Here is a 14,213-nt window from a genome sequence, read left to right as displayed (position 1 = left end):
TAAATATAACAATAACAATTTTAGAACACAATCAACTATTTTAAAATTGACTCAAGCAATTTGTAAATTGTAAATATAACAATTTTAGAACACAATCAACTAGTTAAAACAAATTTAGTGTAAATTGTAAATATAACAATTTTAGAACACAATCAACTAGTTTAAACAAATTTAGACTTATTTAGACCTTGAAGTAAAATAGTTAGCCTATAAACCAATTTTGACTTATTTGACCATTATTAACTTTTTGATTTGGTTAAGAAATTAATATAAATATTTGATTAATTAGCTTTTGTAACTCTAAAATATTAAAAATCAAAAAATTACTCAAAACAACTTTTTCAGAAAAAAATAAAAATTATATCAAACAGCTATCAACTAACAACTAATTTACCAAACACCTTTCTACAACAATCTAATGTTATCAACTAGTTATACACTCTAATTAACACAATCAGCTAACAGCCCTTGAAACAAACAAAATCACCCATTTAAAAAAAAAAAAAAAAAAAAAAAAACAAACACGACAATCACCTTACAAATAAAGGCTATATACAATGTAAAACACTAAAACATAAAATCATTCGAACTCAGGGCTCCAAAGTCCTAACTCAACCTAGCAGTCTAACAATCAAGCAGCAGAAAAGTTTCCATTTGAAATTAGAAAGGCATAGTTCATAGTTCATAGAATTGGCATGGATTGCGTAAGGCGTAATTTTACAGGTTATATACATATAAATAGTATTACAATCTCAAGTGTCACTATCACCTGCATTAAATGAGCTACTCTACACTATTTAACTGGGAAAAAAAAAAAAAAAAAATGGGAACACCGCCATCCCAACCACCCTCTCCCTCCAAACAAAACAAAAGCTATCAACCATGTGATGAACTGAGAACGTAACTCAGATAAAGTACAGTCGTGATTTTCCCTACTTTACATGTTTCTCCTACTTTGATGTCTGTTCAAAAGTCTGATTTCATAAGCTGCCCTCGAGGCTTTATAGTAATATCATTGAAGGGAATCGGCTGCTCTACGTGGACGAAATCTTTTGTTTTGAGAACCTATTCAAATGCATCAATGGGTGTGTCAGTCCATAGGAAAACATAAGTGCATGGCTACGGGAGATTTTATCAAATCCAACTAGAATAGTTAACATAACATACCAAAGCTTCAAAAAACATCCTCGATGCCTCCTTACGTGTTTTGCCAACCAAAAGACTGTCTATGGAAAGAGGAGCCTTCCTTCCATATTCTGTTTCCTTGGTAAAAACAGTCTGGAGATACTTCGCAACAGCTCTAAGAAAGACACACAGAGACAGAGTTAACGACTTAAACAAGATTTTATTATACTAAAAAATTTACTAGCCCCTTCCAGTATCTCTGCCATAAAGAGGAAAGCGTCGAATCAGTCAACATATAGCTCATGTAATAGAAGGAAAGCATGTAGCAAAAGGGTCCCTGGCATAAGGATAAAGATTAAAGCTAGGGCATTTAAACGAAGAGTTCATATGGTGGGTGTTGTTTACTACTTCTCAGGAAGCTGTAATTAGTTCGTCAATTATTATTAAATTTGATCTTTGATTGTTCTTGAATTAATTATACGCTCAGCAGATCAAAACTATCATTAGATAAATTCAAGCCATTGACATCAACTATCACATCATTCAGTAGCACTAGGTTTCAGGAGATTGAGATCTATATACAGTTACACTCATCCAGTCATATCAAGTGATCCTCAAGATTAGACTCTTGAGATTTGAGAACTAAAGGGTTTTCCACATTCTTACTGAATTTATTTACAAAATTTGACCAATACAAGAGAAGAACAGAACCTGATGATTTCATAGTGTTCAAGTAAACACACAACTCATGTTATTAAAAAAAAATAATAATAATATAATAAAGGCTTCCCAAAAATGTAAGGATAATTCAAGAACAATGAAATGAAAATTTAAGAAATGCACCACCCATTTTTAAGGCCTCACACACCAGTTAGTCTGAAGACAGAAATGAAAGCATAAGTATCTCAAAATATGTGAGGTTCCAAATACCTAGTACGGGAAGACCATCCACTGTTATCAGCTATACGTGCTCCTTCAGTGTCAGGCATATAGTCATCAGCTGCTTCATCCTCATCATCATCATCAACATTTAGGAACTCTGAAAAAAAAAAAAAGGCATGTCATGTATCTATAAAAGCAGGACGCCTTACTGAACAAAGCATCAAACTACCCTCGTAATAATCTTTTGATTTTCAGCACGAAGCTGTACTTCGTGGAGAAGAAAGATAGCCCCGCCCCACCCAAAAAAAAAAGAAGGTATTTAGCAAGGAACTTTAACTCTAATTACTAGAAACAGTAGCAATTGAGACAAGAACAAACCTGTGTCATTCACAGCACCAAAATAATTAGAAGCCTGCAGCAAGAAGCCAACAAGAAAATTAGCAAGCCATGATCATTAGAACAAAATGAAAATTGATAATCAAAGAAATGTTTCCAAGATAATTGAATCAGAAATAGCAGCTGCTATTGTGCATGGATAAATGAAAAGAGATGGGAGTTATATATATCAATGGGGCATAAAACCACAAGTTTATGTATCAATGTTTTGAATCTCTATCAATTTTCATTGGCAATGGAAGAGCTAGTGTCAAGAGGGAGAAGGAACCAAGTGGAATGCTGAGAATAATGAAATTTAATGAAGTCAAAGTGAAGCATGAACTTACATCTGGATCATGAAGCTCAGTACCACAGACTTCTGCATCAAACATGCTTGGGAGAGGAGTTTCCTCTTGAAATGGAATTTCTCCACCATCTATGGCAAAATCTAAAACAGGCACTTGAGTTCCAGCTGAATAAGAAGAGTCTAGAGCAGGCTGTTCACCACAGATACCATTAGTCAAGACCCGAGGGTCATATTCTACATCTCTGATATCTTCATAAGTTTTGACTTCAACTGCAGCATCAACTTGGGCTGCTTCGAATAAAACACTGCTCTCTGCTCTAGGTTCACTATCAATTGCCGTAATATCAACAGTGTTATCTTCTTTGACTTCAACTGCAGCATCAACTTGGGCTGCTTCGAATAAAACACTGCCCTCTGCTCTAGGTTCACTATCAATTGCCGTAATATCAACAGTGTTATCTTCTTGGAGTTCACTAGCATTAAGTTTATCATTGCTCATATCTGTCATTGCAACATCTTGATCACCCACATGATCAGTTGACATGCAAAATACATCCATTAGCATAGGAGCATCCAGGTCTTTGGACTCATCACAAGGAGCAGCAATAAGAAGCCCAGTTGAATTGTCACCTACATCACCCAAAGCCCCATTGTTAGGGTATAACGACCCTACTCCTGCTGGAACACTGTTTTCTGCATCATCAAGTGAAATGTTTGTTTTTTCAACGGCATTTTCTGAAGGCTCAAGTTGAGAAGCATTAGCTTCTTCTACACTGGCAGTGGTGCTCATCGGAATCTGAGTAGCATTCTCATTATCATCTAAAGTGAAGTTGTAGCTTTCGCCTTGCTTGTTCTCGACCAGGACAGCTTTTACATTGTCATCATCTCCTGTTACTGAAGGTTCATCACTACCTTCTATACCATTTTCTCTTGTGAGATCTGGTCCACTGAACTTGTCAGCAATTTGGGTGTCCAAGTTCTTACTGTTTTCATCATTCACAGAGGTTCCCGTTGGGTCAGTTGCACTTACAAAAGGTGTACCACTTTGATCATTTTGTAAGACCTTGATCCCCACCAGATCAAATGTTTGCTTGTGCAAACAACCTAACTCCATTGAGACACCTTAAAAAATAATGGGAAAAGAAAAAAAAGAAAAAACCCACCTCAGCTTTTCAGAATGTATCTACATTCTCTTAAGAAGAGACTAAGCATCATAATAACATTGGAAAAAGATACCTATATAGCCCAAATTTCCTGGGTATGCTATAACACCACTTCCGTATATACATTAACTGGAACACAAACTTCTAAAATTATGTCCAGAGTGCATTTGTATGATAAGACAAAATTAATGATGCTCCTAAACTGAACCAGACACATACTGTGGGGGTGTGCAGGGTAGGCAATAACAGTTTGGATATGAACATTGGTCTTTATAGTCGGGGCTCTATTTATTTTAGAATGTCCCATGCAAGCACAACTCTTTTTTTTGTGGCTTATCAAGGTATATGTTGGAGATTTACCAGTCTACAATGCATGGAATTCCCTCAAATACAATCTTCAATTATCAGACAGCACAATGCTGAATGGATAAGAAAACAGCGAATGGGAGGTTTTTTGCTGTTTGAAACCCAATAAATGATTCACAGAAGTTCTATAGCAATTTTAAATAGGAATATTTGGCAATGTGTAATGACAACTGCTTCAGAGAGCATATGCATAAACCATACTGGAACACCGAACACAAATCAGAATGCAGAAGAATGCATATCGGAATTTTAAAAAAGAGAGAGAAACTTGCACACATTTTATTCATATTGACAATGTCAGTGAAAAGTTATAAAGATGCTTAAACAGGAAGGCAGTCAGAATTTCTGCAAAGTTAACTCACCAGTTAATATTGATTCACTGAAAATTTCATCTTCCATTAACTGTTTCAGGATTACAGAGATTTCAGGGCATGTACAAGGAGCTCTCTTGCGTACACGACGTATGTCTTGAGTGTCTGTCAGTTGTTGCCTTATAGTACTGTAAAAAAGTAACGATGTGTTTCGTTATTAGTTGAAGTTTAAAGGTCATGTTCAATCCATATTTACTGAAATGTAGTCAAAGAATTCATCATAGAATATTAGCTGGAATACATATATAAGTAAATTAACAATATGCTACTTCAGCCACCAAATTAATACACACATGCATACACAATTACACAAAGCTTTAGCGACCTGTTCACCCATCGATTCAACGGATGCAAGCAATAACAGGTAGATCATAGAAAGTGACGTTAGTCAAGATAATAAAATTGAACAAGAAAGCAAACAATGATTCTTTGGTATATTCTACAATCCTAAAGTTGCAATGCATTCCCTGCATACAGTCGAGTATAATTTTAAAGCATTTGGTGATTAAAGAAACTAATGGTCATATTTCTCATTATAAACAAAATTAAAAGATATTTCATCAATTGCAAATTGAATACCCGAGTTTGAATTGGAACAGAAACTAAGATATCTGATAACCTCATAACCATAATTGTAGGCATTTTGCTAGTAATAACCATCATAGAAAATGAAACATACTCTCCGTGCAAAACCATGGTTTCATCCATAAGCACCTTCCTCTTCAGAGTACTAGTCCGAGCAAAGCGGGCGCGTTTGACTGATGTTATCTCAAAAGGAGGAGTAGGCTTAAGTTTCAGGGCTGAAGATCTTTTCCCAACTGAAATGTTGCAAACAAATATTTCAACAAAAACATTCTAGTTATTAATAAATAGAAATACAAGTGAACATAATTTATTCTCCAGTAGAGCAACTATGCAAATGCTTGCAAACAGGAACAGAAAAACTGAGCATACCAAGTATGGAAGACAACAAATCATCATCATCTGGAACAAATTCTGTGGTTTGGGAATGCATCATCCTTAATGAGTCAAATGAGTTCAGACTTTGCTCTGTCAGTGTGCTTTCAGTGTAACTGCGTTTTCTTCCCGATACGAGTTTACTAGAATTACGGGCATCAGTTTCATTTATCCTGCCCGAGTCCCCTGGTGTATCCTCCACTAGAACACCCCTAGGTATTTCAACAACCCCTCCTGGTACTGAAAGCAATTTCTCAGGCGCTGGCAGATCAGGAAATGTAGAGTTACATAGATTCTCCAGTGGGCAATCTCCAGAAATGACTTCATCCACTTGAACATTTGATTTCTGGCTAGTCTGATTGTCTTCATGTGAAGTAGGTACCTTCATGTGATTCTCATCTGAGATTTGTTCTAAATTGTCACTTGAAGGGTATTTTTCACCTAGAAAATTTATGGCCATAAGTCACTAGAAAACAAGAATTTCCTAAGTAAATACATTAACCAACTCTCAAACCTGGGACAGTAGAAGGATCTGAAGCATGTAATGTCTCTTGAGAATTTTCAGGATGATAGAGGCCAAAACCATCAGATGGTAACTCAGGATCAAGACGTTCACAACATGGTATTGATGTATCAGACTGGTCCTGAGCATTGCACGGCTTAAGGATGTGAATTTGGGCAGATGCCATTGTATTGCCAGAATTACTTTGCTCCTGACAAGTTTCTGACTCCTGTATATTGGGTGATGTTGGATTGCTTTGTGTAACACCTACTAAAGGCGGAAGGTCAATGCTTGTCAAACCAGGAGAAATGTGAGCATTTTCTTCCAAAGTAGTTCCAATGGGACTTGGGCAACCTTCATGAACGCCAACATGTGAAGAAATGTTAACCTTGTCATTGCTGGAAATCTGATTCTCAACGTTTTCCTCCCCTATGTGGTCATCAGATGCTTTAGCAGACTCATCAGTTAATTCCGGCAAAGGTGCATTAACTGGATCAACAGGAGCAGATGCTCCAGATGCTAAAGCATGATCATCAGATGGCACACATCCAAAAACTACTTCGGGAGGAGGGAACTGTTCATTTCCCGAATGGCAGCCATTCTCCTCAGAAGGTAAATCAAGAACTGCATCAGGATTTGCATCATTGGGTGAAGGCATATGGCCCTGAAGACTACTCCCATCATGAACATCAGCTCCTTCAGAAATATTTTGCAAACCTTCTTTCATGACTGACTCAGTTAAATGCTGATCTTCAGTCTCCAGATGGTCATCACATGCTGACGTCTCTTGAATATTAGACAAATTTGGCTCTTCTGCTAATCCAGGGGTGCATGGCGCCTGAGCATACTCCATAAAATCAGCATCTCCTTCAGCACCATCAATCTGATCATAATAAAAATAAATAAACAAAACCCTTCAATTATTCAACAGGAATGTTTGTTGAAAACACCTAGAAGACTTATGAAAATAAATTGTTCATTATGCAACAAGCAAAATAAAAGAGGCAGCCATTTTAAGTTTCAAATAACTCTACATGTCCAATTACCATGCTCTCAGAGTTTGCAGCCATAACATCATGAAGTTCATCTTGCTTCAGAGGTGTCATTGGTTCAACAGATGGTTGAGGGTCACCACTAGAATCAGTAAAAAAAAAAAAAAAAAGGCGTCATAAAAATTTCATGTTAAGCTGATTCTTTACTAGTACTAGTAAGAAGATGAATAAATGGCATGTAAACTTCACTTTGTAGATAAATGGCAGCTTATGATAGATAATGGTCTTGATGAGGACACTGAAGAACTTCTACATTCACACAACAGATTTAAAGGTGTACAGATGTGTTTTTATGAAGAAGACAAGACCGGTAAGCAATGAATATCCAAGTATCATGACTCATGGTGCAAGAAATTTAGCTGTTGAGCAAACTCCAAACAGAGCTCTAGTGTGAATGAATCATGTGATTCAGCAATTCAACTCCAATACCACACTGGATTATGCCAACTCTGGACACAGATCACAGTGATCTTTACTAAGTTGAGAAAGAATTATTGAGACCAACATATTAGTATTTATTTCAGTCATATACTTTGCAATGGTATGTTAGCCCCAGTTTACAGAATACAAAAGCCAGTGCTATCTATAGAGGTCAGAAATTCATTGTTGACAGCTAGAACATATACCATGAATCATGATGGAAAAGCACAAAAGTACTACCACATAACAAACTGATAGTCTTAGATAGTGGCTTCATTAAAAGAAGCACTTAAGTGTAGTCCATACTCCATATGAAAAACTATAGTACAGGTATGGTCTAACAGATGACATTAGATGGTATGTAGGAAGAAGAGGGAGGAGGGTGGGGAATCAAGGGTTGTTGGAGAATTGAGAGTAATCTGAGACTAACCTCACACTGGCATCTCCTGTAGCAGCAACCTTGTCCAAAAATAATTCCTGTTTCCAAAAGATTTAATCAAGATGGAGAACAAAAAAAAAAAAAAAAAAACAAAAAAAACAAAAACAAAAGAAAAATAACAAGGACTTCTCTGGTGGTTGGGCAAGAAAAAAAAAAAAAAATATATATATATATATATATATATATATATACACACACACACACACTAGTATTTTTTTTATGCGCGATGCGCAAAAAATAGGTGACCAATATTAGTACTTTATATTAAAATTTTAAATTTATTTAGATTTTAGATATTTAAATTATTGTAAATAATAACTAATGTATAACTCCAATATGTTTTCAAAAAAAAACATATAACTCCAATATATAATGTGTATATACTATTATTATTGAAGAAGATAAGAAAATATATGGTGGATGCATGTGCATGGTAGCAATAGTGGAAAAGATAACGGAAGTTATAACGGTAGGGGTATGTTTGTCCAAAATATAGTAAAGTACAACTTTTATAGCATAATGTAAAAAAAAAAAAAAAAAAAAAAAAAAAAAAAAAAAAAAAAAAAAAAAACTTAACGGAAAAAAGGGACATAAATGAAGGGTATAACATTCATTCACACTTATTATGTTTTTAGATATGAATGTTATCAGATATTACCTCTTCAAGGTCTAAACCTGAAGTATCACCATCACCAAACCTTTCTGCAAAGAAATCATCAGATTTTTATTAATGAAGTAAAATACAGAATACAGATGCATAAGCACCATGAAAAAAAAATGCCATAAATAAGACATTGTGTTTATCGTTATGTACTACATACCATCTAATCCAAATTTAGATGTGGAGTAAGCAACACCCTCCAAAGTATCTTGGAGGGTGATCTGCTCCCTTGAGCTCACATGATGATCAACATAGTTACTGCACAAATAGAGAACAGACTGAAATTTTAAGTACACAGTATTGGAAAATACAGATGTACTAAGAAACACTTTATGATCGCTGGCAGTAAACACCAGAGGTCCTGGTTTACTGATATTAGTGCAACAAAAGAAGATACTGAAGCAAACATACAAACATCTTAGGCACATATTTTAAACCCTGAAATAACTCATTGAGCACATAATGCATTCAGAGTTCAGACCATTCTTTCATGTCTAAGCTACAACAATAACTTAAAACTATTGTTGAAAGACAAATATTCTGAAACCAACCCCTGAAAAATGTCATTGTCTGGAAGTTCAAAATCATCAAGTTCAAAAGTCTCTGGCAATGTGATAGAGTGGTATGGCGCCTTAGACTCTTCTGGGGGTAAATCCACAGCAGTTGAGCGAAAGGCTTGTTTTACCTTGAGCAAAGCCTCACTACAATCATCAAAAAGGTAGTTCACCTTTCTAGAGTATATCCTCACAACTCCGAGTAGAAGATGGCTAGATAAACGGAGGGCAATTGGAACATCAGGAAAAAGAATTGAGTCTGTTGAGAATTAACGGCATAAGTCAGTTTCAAGTGAGTGATAATGTTGGCATATATCAGCAAAGAAAATTAACATGATAAAGCAAAATCAAAGTCTCACAAAATCAGAAAGAATATATCTGCATCTGAAGAAGAAGAATGAAGCAACGCCAATTTGGAGCCAAAGCAGAAACAAAACCTTATTTGTACATTCACGTATAGCCATATTTCAGCAAAGTGAAGCCATATTGAAGTCAATAGAAAGACTAGAAAGTTGGACAAAACATTGATTTTCCTCACTACTTGATAGATCAAACAGAAGTGGTGCCATGTGTCCTTCAGAAAAGGAAAACAAATAACAAAGACTTGAACATCCAAAATTGGTCCATTTTCACCACCAAATCCGGATTCTAATATGTCATTGAATGAGCATTTAATATGCAAGAGTTAAATGTTTAATTCATCTGTAAAACAAGTATGAGTTGCCCATCACAAGCTTAAAAGCAATCAATTCAGGCAACCCTATCCTAAACTAATCTCTGCAATCTTTATTTCACGGGGGTAAAAGAAGAGAGAGAGAACAAAAATCACAAAATTGAATGGTAAAAAAGCAGAAGGAAACATAAAATGGAAACTGACCTACAGAAACGCCAATATCAGTATCAGCAACCTGATTCTTTCGAAGCTTTCTCTCCAAATGTGCAGCTATCCATATGGTTCCTAAAGGTCCCTTCTTTGCCAGTATAAACTGTGAATAGAACATTTTTATTCTCTTTCTATTTCACTACCTCACCAAGCAACTCGTACAACAACAACAAGAACAACAACAAATTCTTCTCTTTATTGATACATATATACACGTAAAACTCTAATTCTCACTCTGCAGCCCAAAACAATCACAAACACCCAAACTCAAACGCTGAGAATCAAAAACCCTAGCTTTTTTCCTCAACCACTTCAATCAGGACCAGGGCACAAAACGAACATCAAAATAAATCCCATATCCAACTCCAATCCCAGTCCAGCTACGACCTCTAGTGTATCCCCCCACAAACAACTAGCTCAAATACTAAAGTTAGGGTTTTACAGGTAAGATTCATCAAACTTTGCAATTGACGAAACTCAAAACCCCTAATTGGCGCTTCAACCCCTTCGGAAATCGAAATCAGAACGCAGCAAACACGCGGACCACTCCTCTCCCAGCTGAGATCGAGCTACACCCTCTCCCAGCAAATGAACTTCGACACGCTTGTATACGCAGAGACGGAGAGAGAAACTGGCGGCCGGTACGGCGAGGACGAGTGGTGATTGCTACGAAGAAGAAGAAGAAGAAGAAGCGCAGAGATTTTGCTGGGAAAGCTCAAAGATTTTGTTAGAGTGATGACTTCTTGCTTACTGAATTTTGATTTTGGGAGTGAAAGCGCCTTCTTCGTTTCCAATGTTAAAAATTTTCGGGAAACGTGAGATTTGCAAAGAGAGGAATCCGGGTGCACCTCTGTCGCTCAATATACACCGTTGGATCGTATAGCAACGGATGAGATTGGGGATAAAAGTCAGCGTCACGACACGAAGTGAACCCGGATCACGGGGTCAGGAGCTGATCGAGTTCTATATTTATCACTCCGTATATCCTTTTTTTACCCCCTTGTAATTAATTTTTTTGGAAACAAATTACTCATTATTTTTCTGTCTCACTGTCAAATTTATAATTTATTGATTAAATTTATTTTTTATTATTTTTAAATATAAATTTTTTGAAATGTACAGATTCCTTACAAGAAAATATCAATCATGCTACTATTAATTAACTATATAATGAATATTGAATAATAACAAATGAGTTAATACCCAAAATTGTCCTCGACTATAGTAGTTTTTCTCAATTTTGTCCTAAACGACTTTGGTGACCTAATATCGTCCCAGACTTTTGTGTTTCGCTCAATTTAATCCCAGACTTTTGTATTTTTGCTCAATTTAGTCCTTCATTTGTTATTCTGTCCATTTGGTGTTAAATAAATAGACAATTCAGTAATTTTAATATTGGCATCTCTTTACTCATAGACATGTGAACTGCGAAATCCTTTTTTTTTTACGAATTACTCCCAGAATTACTCCTAAAACTGCGAATATAAAATTTGATTTGCAGGTCCGGGAGTAATTCGTACAAGAAAGAGGAATTTCGTACTTCACAAGTTGAAAGTAAAAAGAGATCAATATTGACATTACTGAATTGTCCCTTTATTTAACACCAATTTGACGGAATAACAAATGGAGGACTAAATTGAGCAAAACACAAAAGTCTGGGACGATATTAGGTCACCAAAGTCGTTTAGGACGAAATTGAGAAAAATCACTATAGTCGAGGACGATTTTGGGTATTAACTCAATAACAAATGTACCATCGCATTACATAATAGTTGGCTTGTATTTTAATAGTACAAAACTTAATATTATAAATAATTAAATTGTACATAACTTTACTCCAACATTATTAACCAAATCATATATATATATATATATATATATATATATATATATATATATATATATATATAATGATTATATTATTGTATCGATAATAATTTTGTTGTGACATTCTTAATTAGATAAATATAATACTAATCCTATACTCACTTTTTTTCTTCTTCTTCTTCTTCTTCTTTTGTTTATCATTTTTACAATCCTAATATCATTATCATGGTATCGAATAAAAATAAAAACTCCAAAATAAACACATTTCAATTTTAATCAACAATTCTTTATTTATATCTATAACTTTTTTCATTTTTTTTTACCTTTTTTTTGTTTGCAAAATTGACACGTGTATAAGTTTTGTCAAAAAATAACCCAAATTGATTTCTTGATTTATTTTAGTTTATGTTAGTATTAGGGTTATAAACGAGCCGAGCCGAGCTCGAGCCTGGGTAGGTTCGAGCTCGAGATCGCTAAAGGATCCTCCGCTTGAGCTCGAGTTCGAGCTTGATCTCAGAGCAAGTGATCCTCACAGTCGTGCTATCACTAACAAATTAACAATAATAATAATTAATTAATGAATAAAAGTAATTACCGACGGCGGCGATGGTGACCTGGAGATCTGGACTCTGGTGGCGTGGAGCAATTACCGCGACGGCGCCTGGAGCAATTACCAACGGCGGTCTGGATTGTTGAGGTGGCGTGGCATGGCGGTCTGGACTCGCGACGGCGGCCTAGAGGTGGCGACACACGACGGCGGCGACGAGTCTTTACAGTCGACGAAGTCTCTCTAAAGTCTGAGTCGCGACAGCAGTTTGTAAGATTAGAAATCTTTTAGGGTTGGGGTAAGAAATCTTTTAGAGATTTTCACTATTTAAAGTTTTAATTTCTAATTTCTAATTGTTATTTTTATATATTATAATTATATTATAGTATACTATATTACATTACATTATATTATATATATATATATATATATATATATATATATATATATATATATATTATACGGCTCGGCTCGGCTCGACTCGAGCTCGATTTTGACTGAGCTCGAGCCGAGCCGCTCGTGAACGGCTCAAAGGACGGCTAAACTCATTTACACCCCTAGTTAGTATTATTATTCATTCCCAACAATAAATTGTTAGTAGTATCATTTTACCATCCATATATATACACTTAGATTTTATATGTGCGATTCATAATAATATATCTCTAATATTAATACTCAATGTTAAAATATTAATTATATTAAAATATTTTTTAAAAATAATAGTATATATGCTTTAAAAATGTATAGTTGTAGAGATAATATTATATTAAAAGTATAGTTGATAATTCGAGTAATGATTATGGTATGATAAATTACTAAATATAATTATGAGAACATTTAACTAAAATATATATGAAATCAAACTTATGTATTATATTACTCTAATATATAATGTATACATATATTGTTACCATTGAATAATATATAATAAAAGATATTATATATGCATATACATGGTAATAATAATAAGAAAATATAACAAAAATTATAACGGTATGAATATTTTTGTGCAAACACATTTATAGTACAACTCTTATAACATAATGTATACAAAAATTAACATAAAAATGGACATAAATTGAGAATATATTATGAATTGAAATTTATTATGTTTTTAAATTTAGATAAATATGCACACATGATGTATGCATGTTATACCACTCAACATATTAAACTATTAAAACGTTAAAATTAATATCAACTAAAAAATTACAGTCTGTTATCTAAATTTATAAATCATTTTATTTGAACAAAAATAATCTTGTTATCTAAATTTATATATCATTTTATTACAACAAAATAATTTTATATATTATCTCAATTACACTAACAAGCACTGTCCGTACAACACTTTTCATCATCCAAACTTATTAAGGAGTATTTTGTTGTTGATGGTAACGGGGTGGGGACCCCCCCCCCCCCCCCACCCCCCAAACCCAATGTACAATGGTATAAATAATATTTTTTTTGGTGTTGAATAAAGTGAAGTATGGCCAAATTTGAAAGTTAGTTAATATTGTATTATAAAAGATCAAACCCCACCCCTCCAATGTACAATGGTATAAATAATATTTTTTTGGTGTTGAATAAAGTGAAGTATGGCCAAATTTGAAAGTTAGTTAATATTGTATTATAAAAGATCAAAATTGACATAAAATGCAACATTACACGTTTTGTCATAATGTTAAAGTGTGTTTGGTTTGATTAGATTTGAGAATATGAGTCCACATGGGTAGTTTAATTGTGCATTAAAGAAATTTATCATAAGAGATCAAATAT

General features: G+C 34.4%; 1 protein-coding gene across 2 annotated transcripts; it reads right to left on the bottom strand.

Moving 5' to 3' along the window:
- Positions 1 to 640: 640 nt before the first annotated feature.
- On the bottom strand, positions 641 to 10,863 carry LOC109149255 (sister chromatid cohesion 1 protein 4-like). 2 transcript variants are annotated; one of them, XM_019296915.1, is made up of 16 exons: positions 10,052 to 10,863; positions 9,172 to 9,433; positions 8,781 to 8,878; positions 8,618 to 8,661; positions 7,951 to 7,997; positions 7,095 to 7,182; positions 6,061 to 6,931; positions 5,544 to 5,987; positions 5,269 to 5,407; positions 4,581 to 4,717; positions 3,074 to 3,811; positions 2,730 to 2,971; positions 2,386 to 2,419; positions 2,056 to 2,164; positions 1,168 to 1,300; positions 641 to 1,065 (listed from the first exon to the last, which is right to left on the bottom strand). In XM_019296915.1, the coding sequence occupies exons 1-16, from the start codon at positions 10,173 to 10,175 to the stop codon at positions 967 to 969; spliced, it is 3,609 nt and encodes a 1,202-aa protein (XP_019152460.1). In that variant the 5' UTR covers positions 10,176 to 10,863; the 3' UTR covers positions 641 to 966. The 2 variants fall into 2 exon arrangements, with proteins under 2 accessions (XP_019152460.1, XP_019152458.1); XM_019296913.1 differs by having other exon boundaries at positions 2,730 to 3,811.
- Positions 10,864 to 14,213: the final 3,350 nt, after the last annotated feature.

This window comes from Ipomoea nil, unplaced genomic scaffold, assembly GCF_001879475.1.
Source record: "Ipomoea nil cultivar Tokyo-kokei standard unplaced genomic scaffold, Asagao_1.1 scaffold2159, whole genome shotgun sequence".
NCBI classification, from domain to species: domain Eukaryota; kingdom Viridiplantae; phylum Streptophyta; class Magnoliopsida; order Solanales; family Convolvulaceae; genus Ipomoea; species Ipomoea nil.
The sequence above is the reverse complement of the archived record's forward strand: the minus strand, read 5'-3'. Positions and strand labels throughout refer to the sequence as shown.

Excerpts from the sequence above, each read along its gene's own strand:
- LOC109149255 (XM_019296913.1), bottom strand. The coding sequence starts at position 10,175 with ATGTTCTATTCACAGTTTATACTGGCAAAGAAGGGACCTTTAGGAACC. Across the intron at positions 9,434-10,051 it reads TGATATTGGCGTTTCTGTAG|ACTCAATTCTTTTTCCTGAT; the intron begins GTCAGTTTCCAT and ends AATTCTCAACAG. Across the intron at positions 1,301-2,055 it reads GGATGGTCTTCCCGTACTAG|AGCTGTTGCGAAGTATCTCC; the intron begins GTATTTGGAACC and ends TGTCTTTCTTAG.